Source organism: Corapipo altera, unplaced genomic scaffold (genome assembly GCF_003945725.1).
Source record: "Corapipo altera isolate COAL_440 unplaced genomic scaffold, ASM394572v1 0, whole genome shotgun sequence".
In the NCBI taxonomy this organism is placed as follows: domain Eukaryota; kingdom Metazoa; phylum Chordata; class Aves; order Passeriformes; family Pipridae; genus Corapipo; species Corapipo altera.
In genome coordinates, this window is record NW_020884872.1 from 18,485,508 (window position 1) to 18,499,390 (window position 13,883).

Consider the following 13,883-nt stretch of genomic DNA (forward strand, 5'->3'; position numbering starts at 1 on the left):
TCCACTGGTCTGCATTCCAGCCACTGTCCCTAAGCCTGTAGTGCTGCATAGGGGTTGTTGTGACCCAAGTGCAGGATGCAGAGACTTGGACTTGTTAAACTGTTAAGGAAACTTCTCTCTTCAGCCATCCAGGAGTCACTCTGACAATCACACCACCTAAGCTGGGACTAAGGTCCCTTTACAGCTACATACACCACACTCACACAGTCAGACCATTTTTCCTTACCAGCTAGACCCCAGGTTTCCTATAGCAGAGTCTCAGACATCTGGATCCTTAAAATAATTTAATCACTATGCAAAAACAAAATAGCAGTTCAAGTCTGTGCCTCCCAGGAGGGACCCTGAACAAAGGAAACCCTGGGCTTTTATACCCTTACAGTCTACCAAGCTATCTGCACTGAATGTATTTCTTAACAGAACCTCCTACTGTTGGCCTCAGCCCATTGATCAATCCAGCCTGTCCAGACCCCTCTGCAGAGCCCTCCTATCCTCCAGCAGATCAACACTCCCGCCCAACTTGGTGTCATCCGCAAACTTACTGACGGTTCACTCTATCTCCTCATGCCATATCAATCTTCAAAAAAGATACTAAACAGGACTGGCCCCAATACTAAGTCTTGAGGAACCCCACTAGTGACTGGACACCAGCTGGATGTGACACCACTCACCACTATTCTCTGGGCCTGGCTATCCAGTTGGGTTTTTAACCCGGCCAAGAGTGCACCTGTCCAAGCCATGGGGGCTGCCATCTCTTTTGTGAGAATGCTATGGTACCAAAGGCTTTGCTGAAGTCCAGGTAGACTGCATCCACAGAATTTCCCTCATCCACTAAGTGGGTCACCTGGTCATTTCAACCGTTGTAGGAACCATGTCATACTGAAACAACAAGATTCAGAAAGACATGTGACAAGTGGTTCTCTCCCAGCTCTACTGTGCACTCTGGAGACTGACCTGTGGTTTCAAGCCAAGCAGTAATAATGCTGCAGGCTTTGATCTCTGGGTGTGCTTCCTTTAATGTCTTGCCTAGAATCCCAGCTGTTTGCTCAGTTTGGTCCAAACTGAAGCACAGAAGCAAGATAATATGCACAAAGTACAGATGGTCAGGGTCCTTGGAGTGAAATAGGGAGCAAACCAAAGTGGTAACACAGATAGCTCCCGTCATCCTCCCGCAGGCAGTAGCAAGAGTAAGTAAACATAACCAGTGAAAAGCGTAAAGTAAAATAAACACAGCCAATAGCATCTCTTGCAAACAAGGACATGGCAATAAGCTGACCTAACAGATCCCTCTGTCTTGAGAGCCTAATAACTAACTACATTTTAGTGGAATCAGTGTTGCTTTGAGTCCACATGAGAAGGGCTACACTTTCTTTCACCTAAACTGATTTTGCATTCTCTGTTTTTTATTTGAATGACAGAACCTAGATCCACAAAAATACCAAAGTATCTTATTCCCTAAGAAATAAACAACAGTAGGAATCCAAAAGGTATGACTTTTCAAGACAGCAAATGTTATTTCAACTCACACCTTAAAGTGCAGTTGCAGGGAAGCTTAAGCCAGCACAACTCTGTTGCAACTCTGTTCCAAAACCAATCAGACATTTCAGCGTGGCAGCAACGCTGCTCATCCATCGCCTGGCATTAGCCATGCTCTGAGCAGAAGGCTGGACAGGCTGACCTTCAGAGAATTCTTCCATACTAAACTGTGGTGCAACTTCAGACCATGCAAAGGACTAGCTCAGGGAGCTAGGCTGACACAAAATTCCTTGTTTTCTCCATAAGATTGACTGTTTGTTAGCTTTTGCCAGTTTATTTGCCTCTATCAACTTATTTCCAGGTCTGACAAGCAGCAAGACTGACACAAAGGAAAGGATAAAAATGTACAGATCCGAGAACCAATAAGATCATAGCTCCTAAAATTAGGAGCCAAAATTGCCATGAGGCTAAACCTTTCGTGGACAAAATCAGTCAAAACCTTCTGCTTCACACGCTATCTCCCTGAAGCCCTATATTCACACCAAAACCATTTTTAATAAGTGTAATGTTTTTATTCAAATTAACATTACAGAATTTCTCATAATCATATATTACACAATGTATATAATAAATGCAAGTAAAAGAGGCCTTTAAAGTGGTTAAATGTACCATTTTCAAATTATTTCATATTAAAGGTCCAGCTTAATACAGCTTGTGCAGTACAGAAACATGCTGAAAGAATACTAGATGATTGCCACCCTCCCATACTGAAATTTATTACTTTTCTCATAAGGCTATTTCAAGTGAAAGTGGCAAGCTAAAAGGGAATGGGTGAAGTTCTGAAACTTTAATTTACCATGGCCTAAACTTAAGAAAAAGTATTTTAGAGGTTTTCAAAATGACCCCGGTTGTGCCATCTGTACAGGAGAGATAATGAATTGATAGTAACATCTGAAAATATTTTGATAAGAGGCTCTTTTCACACTTTTACAAAAGCGCTGCCTGGCAATGGAAGCTGGCCCTGATTAGCTCATGTCATAAGGGCTTTCAGAGATTTCAAAGAAATCAAATTTGCTTCAGGAGAAAGAATAAACATCTCTTCCCATTCATGCCTTAAAGCATTTGCACCGACACTATATAATTGCTTTTCATTTCCCCAAAAGATTCTCCTGGATTCTCTATTCCTCCCACAATTTCAAAATTACAATATGTCTGCTTGCAGTTGAATGGAAATGTACATATGGCCCAAAGTAAATTATTTAACTAAAAAGCAGTTAATGTTGCTATGAATTATGTTACTTCCTTGTAACTTCCTTGTAACAGAATCCATGCACACATTGCATTGTGGTAATACCTGGTTTATACATCTCTAATCAAAACCAAGCAAAGTATTTGAATTGCTTTTTAAGTGTGATGCAATTCATTAATCTGCATGGCTATAAAAAGCTTTGGAGACAATAAGAAACGCTCTCTTGCTGATCTCTCTCCTGCCTTTATAGGCATAACTGTCAACAACCACCTCACTACGTCATTCCCAAAATCCAGGGGTAAAAAAATGAAGGAAAGAAAATTAAATTTTTTTTTCGTGTAGTATTTGCAAAAGCAGTTGTTCTGAAAGCCAGAGAGAGCTTCTCCTCAGACAAACAGCAGTAAGGACAAGTATTATAAACCTCCACAGAGGAATCGCTGGCGAAGTCACGGGGTCTATTCAGTTTTGCTCATTCTTCTAAAACCAAGTTATATATATCATGTGACTACCCAGTCACACTGTAATAGCTACCTGGGCTGACGTTCACTAGTAAAGGTGGACACCTGGTGATTTGGTGCAGCAGTACGTGGTTCCAAATGGTTTCCTGATTTCATTCTGTTTCCAAAAGCACTGGCTTTTAATGTACCCCAGGGGACTGTCATTTAATGTAAGATGCATTACTACTCCATAATCCATGCCTGGTGCACACGCTATAGCCAATGCTGTTGCTTTAAAACATTTGATACAGGAATATGTACTATAAATCAATCACACAATGTGCAGGTATGTAGCGGTATTCAACTTGCACCTAAAACTGCTCAGAGATTCTGATGGGTTAGAAAGTCTGGCACAAAATATCAAAGGCCTCTACAGATCAGCTTCCTCAGAGGCCTCATTCTCTTTATCCCTTAAAGCAGATTATATTTTTCCACATAGTCTGCTCTCCACATACAGAGAAAAATGGAAGAAAGACCAGAGCCCAAAAGAGAATGGAAAACAAGCACCTTGTAAGAGGATGGAAGAAACAAAAAACACCCAACAACAAAACAACTACAAGCCTAATATTACTTAAGGTATAATTTGGCACATTCTGCCTTGGATTTTTGTTCCTAGATGCAGTTTTCACAATTTAAGAGAGGGATATGACACTTTAAGGTACTAAAATGAATTTAAAAAAAAAAAAATAAACAAAATAATCATTAGCTACTGAAAGCTAGAAAACATTCTCAAATTGCAAAATTAATGTACTGCATTTTGTAAGCCACAGCTGTTTACAGCTACACAACAAGTGCAGTGTTGTGACCAGTGAGAAAAAAGGAAGAATCAAATGTAGTGCCTGTCCTCAGAAGTGGGATATTAGTTCTTTAAATGAATCTCATTCACACAGAGGAGAACATAGCAACAGTCTGCAGAAAACATGGACATCCAAGGTGTGCAGGTCCCTTCACTACCTTGAATAAACAAAGCATCAATCTCACATTTGCACAGTACTTTGGAGGCTCACCTACACTTATTGACAAACCTAATTAGCTCAAGCAGAAAACCTGTGTTAATACACGTATTCTGCCTGGCATTCAGCTACACGCTGTTCAGCATTATAGCCAGAGTCTTACAGACATCCAAAGCGTGACAAACACCTGTTGAAGCAAGAAAACTACATTTCAAAGTCAGCTTCTGAGCCCTCATTAACCCAGACAACTTGTTCAAATTTGGACAGGTCTGAAATTGCTCTAAATCTTGAAAGCCTGCAAGTCACCAGGCTGCTACAAATCTTATTTTGGCTCCAAAACCAAATGCCTCCTAGGAAGCTGAGGCACGCTCCCTGGGCAAAAGGGGTACGAGGAGAAAGCACAGCAACACGGAACCTTTCTTATGCTGTACAATTCTTTTTTTGCAGATGAAGGACCTTAAGAGAATTAAGGACTTTTAACTGTCAATTAAAAATAAGTCTGATCCTTCTACTCTGTGGTAAAAGAAAGAATTGTAATTTTCATCCATGATTTTTCCAAGCACCTGCAAGTTTCTAAATAGGCTGATAAAGACAAAAATTAAATAATAATTAAAAAAAAAACCTTCACAGGAACAATATGAAAATTCTAACCTTAAAAATGGCATGATTGCAAATCAGCCAATGGTTCTGCTAACTCACTACCATTACCCTTTTTTAGTGAATATGTTCCAAAGCCACATAAGAGTACATTTGCTAGAACAGCAAATTGTATTTTATCCAAGCCATCTCAGTGATTTTAAAGAATAATTATGCACCGTTTTCAATGGGAAAAGTCAATTGTGTTTAAAATTACATCATTCACAATGACAATTTTTTTGCAAACCTTTAAATTCAGAGCTAAAGGACTATTGGAAAGCTAAGAATTTGAATACTTACTACATAGGATCAAAATATACACTTTCTCAGTACCAGTATAATGAACATAATAAACAAATCAAAAGACTTCACATGGCAGAGATGGAGAAGTGTAAGTATCAGTCATTGAATCAGAATTGATGAATCAAAATTGATCTTCTGTCTCATTCTTTAATCATGGTTTTTTTTTTTTTATTTAATGACCTTTGTTGTAATTCCTCAAAGAATTACAGGTCCTTGTATTATCAGCATTCTCTTGAGTAAATGAAATAACTAAGTACTAAAGCAAGGCACAGTAAAGTACAGTCTAAGCTATCCCTGTGCCATAAATTAAAGCTGTTAGACATTAACCACATAGGTCTGAAACAGAAATTAGGATTCCAAGGCAATACAGTCAAGAGCAGGGCTGCAGTGCTGTGCTACACACTGCACAGCTCACACTGCCCACTTACCTGATGAAGTAATCTCTTCCATCTCTGTTTGCCGTCATCTCCCATCCATAAGGTGTCCCCTGGTTCAAGCTCCAGGTCCCTGAAGGATGAGGCCAGCCTGAAGACTTATTCCTGTGGCTGCAATTTTAGGAAAGGTGGGGAGGAAGAGAGAGGGGGACAAAAGGTTATTTGTCTCTTGTACTTCACATGATTCACTTGACAGCCAAACACTTTCACAGTTGTGAAATATAGAGCCAAAACCCAGGCAAGGGAAAAGAGGTTATAGTAGGTCTATTTACATTTGCAATATTCTTCCAGTCAGTGGAAAAATGCACTATCATTTCTAAATCTTTAAGCCTTTGGTTGGTGAATTTGTCATTTCCTTTCAGTCCCACATCCACAATACTAATTTTCAATAGTTTTTAGTAAAAGGGATGGAGAACATTTCCATTCATCACCATCCCTAGCTCGAATGCCAGCTCTCAGTACAGTTTTAGCAAAAAAAACCCAACCAAACCCAAAACAAAAAACTAACAAACCAAACCACCCACCACATGGCTGCAGATCACACACATGGTGCAACACTTGGAATGAGAAGGAACATCAACACGCATTCTCACTGCTAGCAAACCATTTTTTGTTTCTTGTGCTGGAATGAAGGAAGGCCATGACACTGCTGCAAAACGTGCTAAATTGATTCAATATGCAGACGTTGTTGCACTTGATCGTTATCCATTAAGTCCTTCCACCAAATAACCTTGAAAAGGCTGCAGCATCTCTGAGCACACACACTGTTATATACCACTGCTCCAGCACTCTCTGCTGGTATTTCCACTCCTGTGGAAGGGCCCAGTAGCACTCCCAAGTGACTGCTTCCCCACTCCATACAGAAAACAGATTCAGCTAGCAAGAATCATCACATTTTCCCACAGAAAGCCCCAACATTTGCATTGATATTTTTCCCCTCGCTTGCAGGAATTAAGCTAGGTGTTACCACACCTTCCCACTTTTTGCTGTGGAACTTAAAAGGTTCAGAAGACAACAAATAGGTCTTCCAACAAAATTTATCAAGTCATTAGTATCTATGTACAATTTGAAAAAGGGAAAGAGCAGGAAAAGCAGGCAGGGTAACCAACAGTGCTAAAGACAGGCTAAGGGCATGTGACAGACAGGCAAACAGAGCACACAACACTGAATACAATCTGAAATTTTGACATGCAAACCAAAACCACATAAAATAAGAGCATGTTTTGTATTAGTTGTCTTCTCCCTCTCTTTTCTCCACTTATCAAACATATTACAGCTTTGTTTTACATGCTAGATTTATTTAAGTTCAAACACTACCAAGGAACTTACTATCTCTCGCCACAGATAGAGACATAAGAACTTCTTTCCTTTAAAGAAAGAGATCGCAATGTAACCTGACAAACACTCTTCTGAAGGAATAGAATTGGTCTCCACAGACAACTCAACAATTCATTGCAAATTGCTAAACTCAATGAAGTTGTGTATAGTTAATCTTTCCCAAAGGAGGAATTTATCATTAAAAACAAACTAGCTACTTCCCCCTCCCCCTTTATTTCAAGGATTAATCACAACTGGGAAAAAATATGGTACTTCAAAATATAATTTACATGTAAAGTAGAGCATTACAATGGAGTGCTAGGTATCATCTGATTTACCAATTACATTAAGTACTCTATCTTCAAGGAGTAGAAAAACATTTCTGTTAGCTTATTCAAACACTGGTATTTGCCATAAGACAGGGCTTAAGTCTAATACTGAACATGCTAGGACTCTTAATAAAATTACAGTTATTCATGGTTAATCAAACAAATAAATGTCAGATATGCTACATTACCCCAGATAAATACAACTAACGCATTTCAGATCCAAGGAATTGAAAAAACAGTCATCCAAAGCAAAAAACCAAAATACTTTCAATACTGTTTCATGCAGTTTCTTGTTAAGCTGAGTGTAAACATTCATTTTTCTCCATAAGCTTGACAGAAGAAGAAAGGGCAGTCCCTTCTTTTAGACAGGAGCCATTCTACTATGTAAGAATGACAGCTTAACAACATCTACAGACTTCAAATTACACTTTAGAGTACTTGGAATCCTAAACACTGCAGTTTAACTAAATAAAGTAGAAAGTAACCTTTTTTATCAAGACTATATAAAGGGATACCCACTCATTTAACTTTTCAGTTTAATTAGACATGTTTCACAAACTCTCTGCTGTAGTTTCACCATCTGTAAAATGGGTACAGTGACATTTAAATTCCCAAGTAAATCACATCAAACTTCTATTATCATTAAATTTGTAGAAGCATAGGACAATGATAATGATCAATATTATTACTCTCTGCATTCAAACTGCAGGCTTATCTTGGTATGGATTATAACATTAGTGGATTTTAAGGTAAATTTAATTCCCCTGAAAGCTTTCTTTGAGCCCTTAAAACATTAATGATGTCAGAACCTATCATATATGATGAGTAATAACCGTCCTACTTAACTATAGATATATCTATATATGATCTACTCCTCCAGACTTTCTTATAATCAGTGGGACACAAATTATCACTTGAGACACTGTATACACCTACATTAGATGTGTGCAAATTCAACAGAGTGGCCGCACTGGAAAAAATAAATACAGAACTTTTCCTATAGTTATTGTACAATTCAATGATAAACAGTCACATCATAACAATAAGACGTCTTTACACTCAGAGGTGATTAGCACTGGGGATTCCAAGCTGCCTGTACAGTCTGAAAAAAAGAAAGAATGAACTGCATGTCTTTTCTACACCTCCCTCCACCTGCTGAATATCATTCTGCTTGTCTGCAAGGATTCTGCTCAACAGTTGCTATGAAGGGATGGCAAAGATGAGAAAAATGCCAGAAAGAATACCAAAGGCTCTGGAGGCAACTACGAGTGGGTCAGGCATTTCACCTGGGGGAAGGACAAAGCCATCTTGGCAGTCTTTAAGTCAGGAGGATGTCTCAGTGGTGAGGAAGATCATCGGGACCGGGAGATCCCAGTCCAAATCCTATATCCCTGCAGGTGATCTTGGGTAAATCCCTCAGCTCGCTGATCAATATTTGCCATTTTGTTCCTGCACAGGTAAAGGAGGAGGAGCACACCAAGACTGCTCAGATTTCTGGAAGACTTGCACGCTTCCAAAGATGAGAAAGACAAAGAAAATGCACCTTCTATCTCAGCAACCCTGCCTGCACAGGCAGCACTGGCACTGCCGCTACCCACTCTTTGCTGTCCATCACTGTCTCTGCTTATTCACAGCAGTGGGACTTGGCTGCTGGAGCACCTGTTGGAGCACAGCTCTTAGGTGTCAAATTTCAAATTTCATTGGGAAAGCCTAGGCCAATATCATGCCAGCAGAGATCTGAAAACAAGGCAGATTGGCTAGAATGTTCCCTCAACAGGCTTTTGACATTCTTGCTGCAGAAGTACAAAACCTGATCTCTCCAAATTGCTTCACATTGAACAATTGGTTCATTAAATCATGACAGGAGTGATCACTGAAGTGGAATGTAAGGAACCATTGTTCCCTATGGAAGGACCTTCTGACCGATAATCCAATAATTGTCCCACAGTGAATATCTTCAGGTCAGCCTTTTTTCTGTCAGTGCTTGAGGAATGGCTGAAACATGAGATCATATGTGAAGTCTCACATGCTGTATCAGTGGTATGCTACTTACATGATATGTAGAACATACTCAGCATAAACCACGGCACACACAAGAAGTGCAGGTCCATAGTAGTACCCATGTCTTTTACAAAGATCCAAACTAGAATAGTTTGAATTTTTAAAGCATACTATTATTAGAGTTTAATGTCCATGGCAGTTCAGATAGTGTTAATGATGAAAGCAGAAAACAATATTATTCATTCTTTAAAACATAGAAAAATCAAACATTTAAATAGGCTGGAAAATTCAATTTTTTAAAAAATAGCATCTACAGAGTCAGACAAGAGGCATGCAATATTGCCCTAAACTTATTTCTTTAACTAGCAACTTGAAATTCCTTCTAGTAAGTCTTTGCTCTAGAAATCTTGATGGACTTTTAAACTGTGCCACCTCTATAGCCCAAGCCTATAAATTTTGTTACAAATGCAACGCTTCCAAAACTAGTGGAAACTAAGCTCTTAGGCTGTAATTTTAAAACAGCATAAACTGGCATGGACACAAAAGCAGCATTCCCATCCTCCCAGTATCAGACAGTCCTGCTTCACATCACAGATGCTCGTGTGCCAATGAAAGTAAACTGGTACACCTTAAAATTAGCAGCTATTTTTTGCCATTCTGATTCATCTCTGCCTACTCCATTGGTCTCACAGATGGCCACACGGCAGCAAAAATGAAGTGTAAGACGAAAACTGCCAGCTTCAAATAGTCCTTTGGCAAAGACAAGACAGAAGGCACTCAATTAAAATTCAATGCCCCAAATGTATTTCATGTATTTAGTGTCTAATGGGGCACAACACTCAGTATACAGGATTAATGTGTCTACCCACCCCAAAGATGGACATCATGTTTATGATGACCCTTATCCATGGACAAGGATTATTCCTTAGGAATAATATTGGACATGGAGCTGGGGGATCTGTCATATCACTAGGGCAGTCTTTACTGCCTTGCCCAGGAATTCCAATTTGCAGTCTGCTGACAGATTTAAAACAGCAATAAAAAGTAGTAGCAATCCTGAAAAACTCCACTTCTCTTTTTTCCCCCCTGTAATTTGAAGAAGGCAGAGACCTGGTTAGTCCTGGTCATAGTGACCTTCATTCTCGCTTCTTGCATTCCTCTACTGGGCGGGAAGGGGAAGAATTTTATTTATGTATTACGTTTTTAGTAGCTCTCATTCCATGACTATCACTTTCCCTGATTGGCACTGGTGTAAAAAAGGTATCCATCTGTATTCTCACGGCTGCCTGCCACTTTTTGTTCAATGCCCTCTCACACTTGCAGTGGTGAACAATGTCTCCCTTTTTACCCTCTCCATGCTGGTTATAATCCAGGAGATCTCTAATATATCCCACCATCAACCTTCATGGAACAGTCTTCACTGCAGGCTAAGGAGTCCTGACCTGTGAAGCTATTTCTTGTACAAAGGTTTTCACAGGCTTGATCATTCTCACTGTCTTTCTCCAAAATCCCTCCAGTTCTATGCTTCTGTTGAGACAGGAGTTTGGGTTTTCATTCAGGTTATAGCTTATATTGATGGGCTGCCTCTTTGGCAGAAATCCAGCAGAAAGTACCTCAAGATGTAGTTGAAGACTATCTCTGTGTCTAGGGTCTTACTGAAGGGCTACAGGTTCATCTCTGTTCTAAAGCTGGCCTCTGAATTTGCAAGCTTTCTACACCAATTGACTAGCTCTCCACTAGGTGTAATTTGGAGCTCCAACATTTCACTCTGTGTACACACCAAAATTTTTATTTCAAGCATATGAATCTGGAGATGAATTCTGTATCACTCGCAGATCACCCTGTATCACTCTGTATCACCCTTGCCACAAATAGTGAGCCCTTATTTTAAAACTGCTGCATAATGTAATACAATCGGCAATTTTTTAAATCTTATTATTTATTCCCCATTCTATAGCCCCTTTCAAAACACCTACAAGCACCAAAACAAGTGCAAACAGCTTCCAAACTCCCAGCACCATTAGTTTTAAGCGAGAAATTTTGCTCTACGTTTATCAAATGAGCTCATTTAACATAAAAAGCTTTAAAATTTTGGGCTGGATACCATCTATCTATTAACTTGTTATCATTCGCTTCAGTGATCTGATCTCTAACATCATTTGCAAACTTTTCCAGTTGGGACATGTCTTCCAAAAAGTTTCCATCAAAGCAGCTCCCTTTAAAAACTCCCCTCCAACACAAGGTTATAAAAACCCTCTTAGCTTTCTTTGTCCTATGACTTATTTTCTCCTAGAGTTGCTTTTAGTTAAAAGTGTTAGCTCATGGACTAGCAAAAACTGAAGTTATTCAAAGAGTTTCTGACAGAAATCTTCATAATTGTGTAAAATCTCAGTATGTGGTGCCATGTGGAGCCATATGATTTCCCTAAATATAAAAAATTAAAAATATTAATATTCTATGCATGTTTTCTCTTCAGTTATGAGTAACTTTTTAAGCATCTACCTATTTCCTCTGTTGGATTAAAAGAGTGGAAGGATTATGTTCTAATCTTTTACAGCAATCCCTTGGACTGCTGCAACTGCAGTGGATGGCTAAAGTTACAGAACTTGGACTATGAATATTCACAATATAGTGCTGTGTTTACCATTTAGATATTTAATATCTTGGAATCATTTTGTTTAACATCTGGATGTTTCTCATAGTACTTTCTTATTTACAAGAATTATTTTATTATTGAAAGCACTATGAGCAGGGGCATCAGTGACTCACACAAGGCTGACTATCTAACACAAGTAACTAAGCACTCCTATTAGACTAATAGTGTTGATACATTGGCTTCCTTTATGTTACCATACTGAGAAAAAACTTCTAAATTTTGAGTCTGGGCATGTAGCCTGGCTTCATTTCAATTCTCCGCTAGTACAAAAGCCAGTTCTCTGCCTCCTACATTCCAATATATGTCAGTCCTTCTCCCACCCATCGTAAAGGAAAGACATCCTGAACAAAAGCCACATTACACTCCCAGAAGTTCCTTATGAAGGAAGCAGAGTCTAGCCAGAGAGGTACTTCCCAAGGAGGTACCGTGAGGAACACCAGAGATAAAACATTTTGTATTATTAGCTTTTAAAAGTAAGAACACCACTCCTGAAGTATCTGCAGGGCATGTCTATCTGGGAATAGGAGAAATTATTGTGACTCAAGTGGAGTTCAGTAACCGTCTTTCTATGATATTTAATCTTCCACTGCCTCAGGAACAAAACTCTGCTTTCTCAAGGTGTCACCCTCTCCTGTCCCAGAAGACTACCACAGTAAGTTTACTTCTGTCCTACCATTTTAACTTGAAAAAATGAGAAATGGAAGTTTTAAAGACTTTGTAGAGGTACTATCAAAATCAATCATTGTACCCTGCTATCGAAACTCTCCTGAGGGGTACACAGACATGATGGACAATAATATCTGGATCCAAGACCAAGGACATGGAAAAGTTTGTTGTCTTTGCAGAGAAGTAGTCCTACCAGAAGCACAAAAGTAGAAAATTAACTGCCTCAGATGCACTCTGCTGAACTAAAAAAATAATTGATACTTCTTTTACCAAATCATGCAAGTACAGAAGGGAACCCTAATGACTTCAGATATTCTTCATCTTCTGAAACCTGCACGCTTTCAAATCTTTTTTGGGGTAAGAAAGTTAATCCTGAGGTTTAATCCTCATCTAAATGTGTGTTATCTTTGAGCTTGTGGAAACTAAGAGAAATTTGAGGAGTATCACCCCACAAGTGATTTAATCATAAGAACATAATGCTAGAAAAATATTTCTGCCCTATGACACCTGTCCATCTCAGTAATCTTGCAACATATCCGTGCTCTGGGCAAAGGTAGAATAATGCTACTGTACCCTTCAGGCTTGTCTGGAATTTTCTCCCAGCATCATGCATCATCAGATAAACACAAATGCTATTCACAAAATAAAGACATCCCCCTTTCTTATACCTTCTAGTACTTTTTTCTACTTATTTAGTAAGGTCTATGCCTTGCACCAGTTGTTCAGAGTCTACAGTTCAGAGTTTTGCTTTCTTAGGCACTAACTGCTCCTCAAACTCTGGATGAAGCAAATAACTCCACATCTTTTTTCCCCTTTCCCCATCTTCAACCACAGATGCTCTGGATTATTCACAATTTCACCAAGTAACACTCATTCTTACTCCAAATAAAAAATTATGCTAAGGGCTTCACTCAACCTGTAAATCCTTAAGCAGAGCAGAAAAAACCTCAAGTACAATTCAAAACTTCATATTGAACTCCCCTATGCCAAATCACAACACAGTATAGGAGCCACATTTCTAGAAAATCCTGCCAGACTATTTTTGTCACAAATTACATTAGCTTCCATCTCCTAGGTGCCTAAAACAGATTTCAAAATGGCAGCATATGCCTGGGTTGAGAACAGAAGACACTCTGATGAATTCCTCCTTCAGAAGTCATTGCTACTGCTGCCAGTCATGAGACAATGAGGGCCCATGGCCCTGTAGCTGTTCGGAAAAGTAAGGGATCTCTTTTACCAGGGATTCCATGGATGTCACTCCACTACAGCTCCTCTGCCAGACAAGCAGGGAAATAAAACAGCAGGTGCCCATCACTTTGTGAGGGGAAAAAAGGGCAATTCCACATAATCAGAAAAGACCACTCATGGG

At 39.2% G+C, this 13,883-nt stretch overlaps 1 protein-coding gene across 5 annotated transcripts in view; it reads right to left on the reverse strand.

Moving 5' to 3' along the window:
- The window catches only part of FRMPD4 (FERM and PDZ domain containing 4), a 299,234-nt gene that overhangs the window by 107,132 nt on the left and 178,219 nt on the right, over positions 1-13,883 (reverse strand). For 4 of the 5 annotated variants that reach the window (XM_027639238.1, XM_027639254.1, XM_027639273.1 and 1 more), the window contains exon 2: positions 5,540-5,656. In XM_027639238.1, coding sequence (XP_027495039.1) covers positions 5,540-5,656 — 117 coding nt within the window. Of the gene's footprint in view, positions 1-5,539; positions 5,657-13,883 lie in introns of those variants that run through there. The other variant, XM_027639247.1, reaches the window with a different exon arrangement.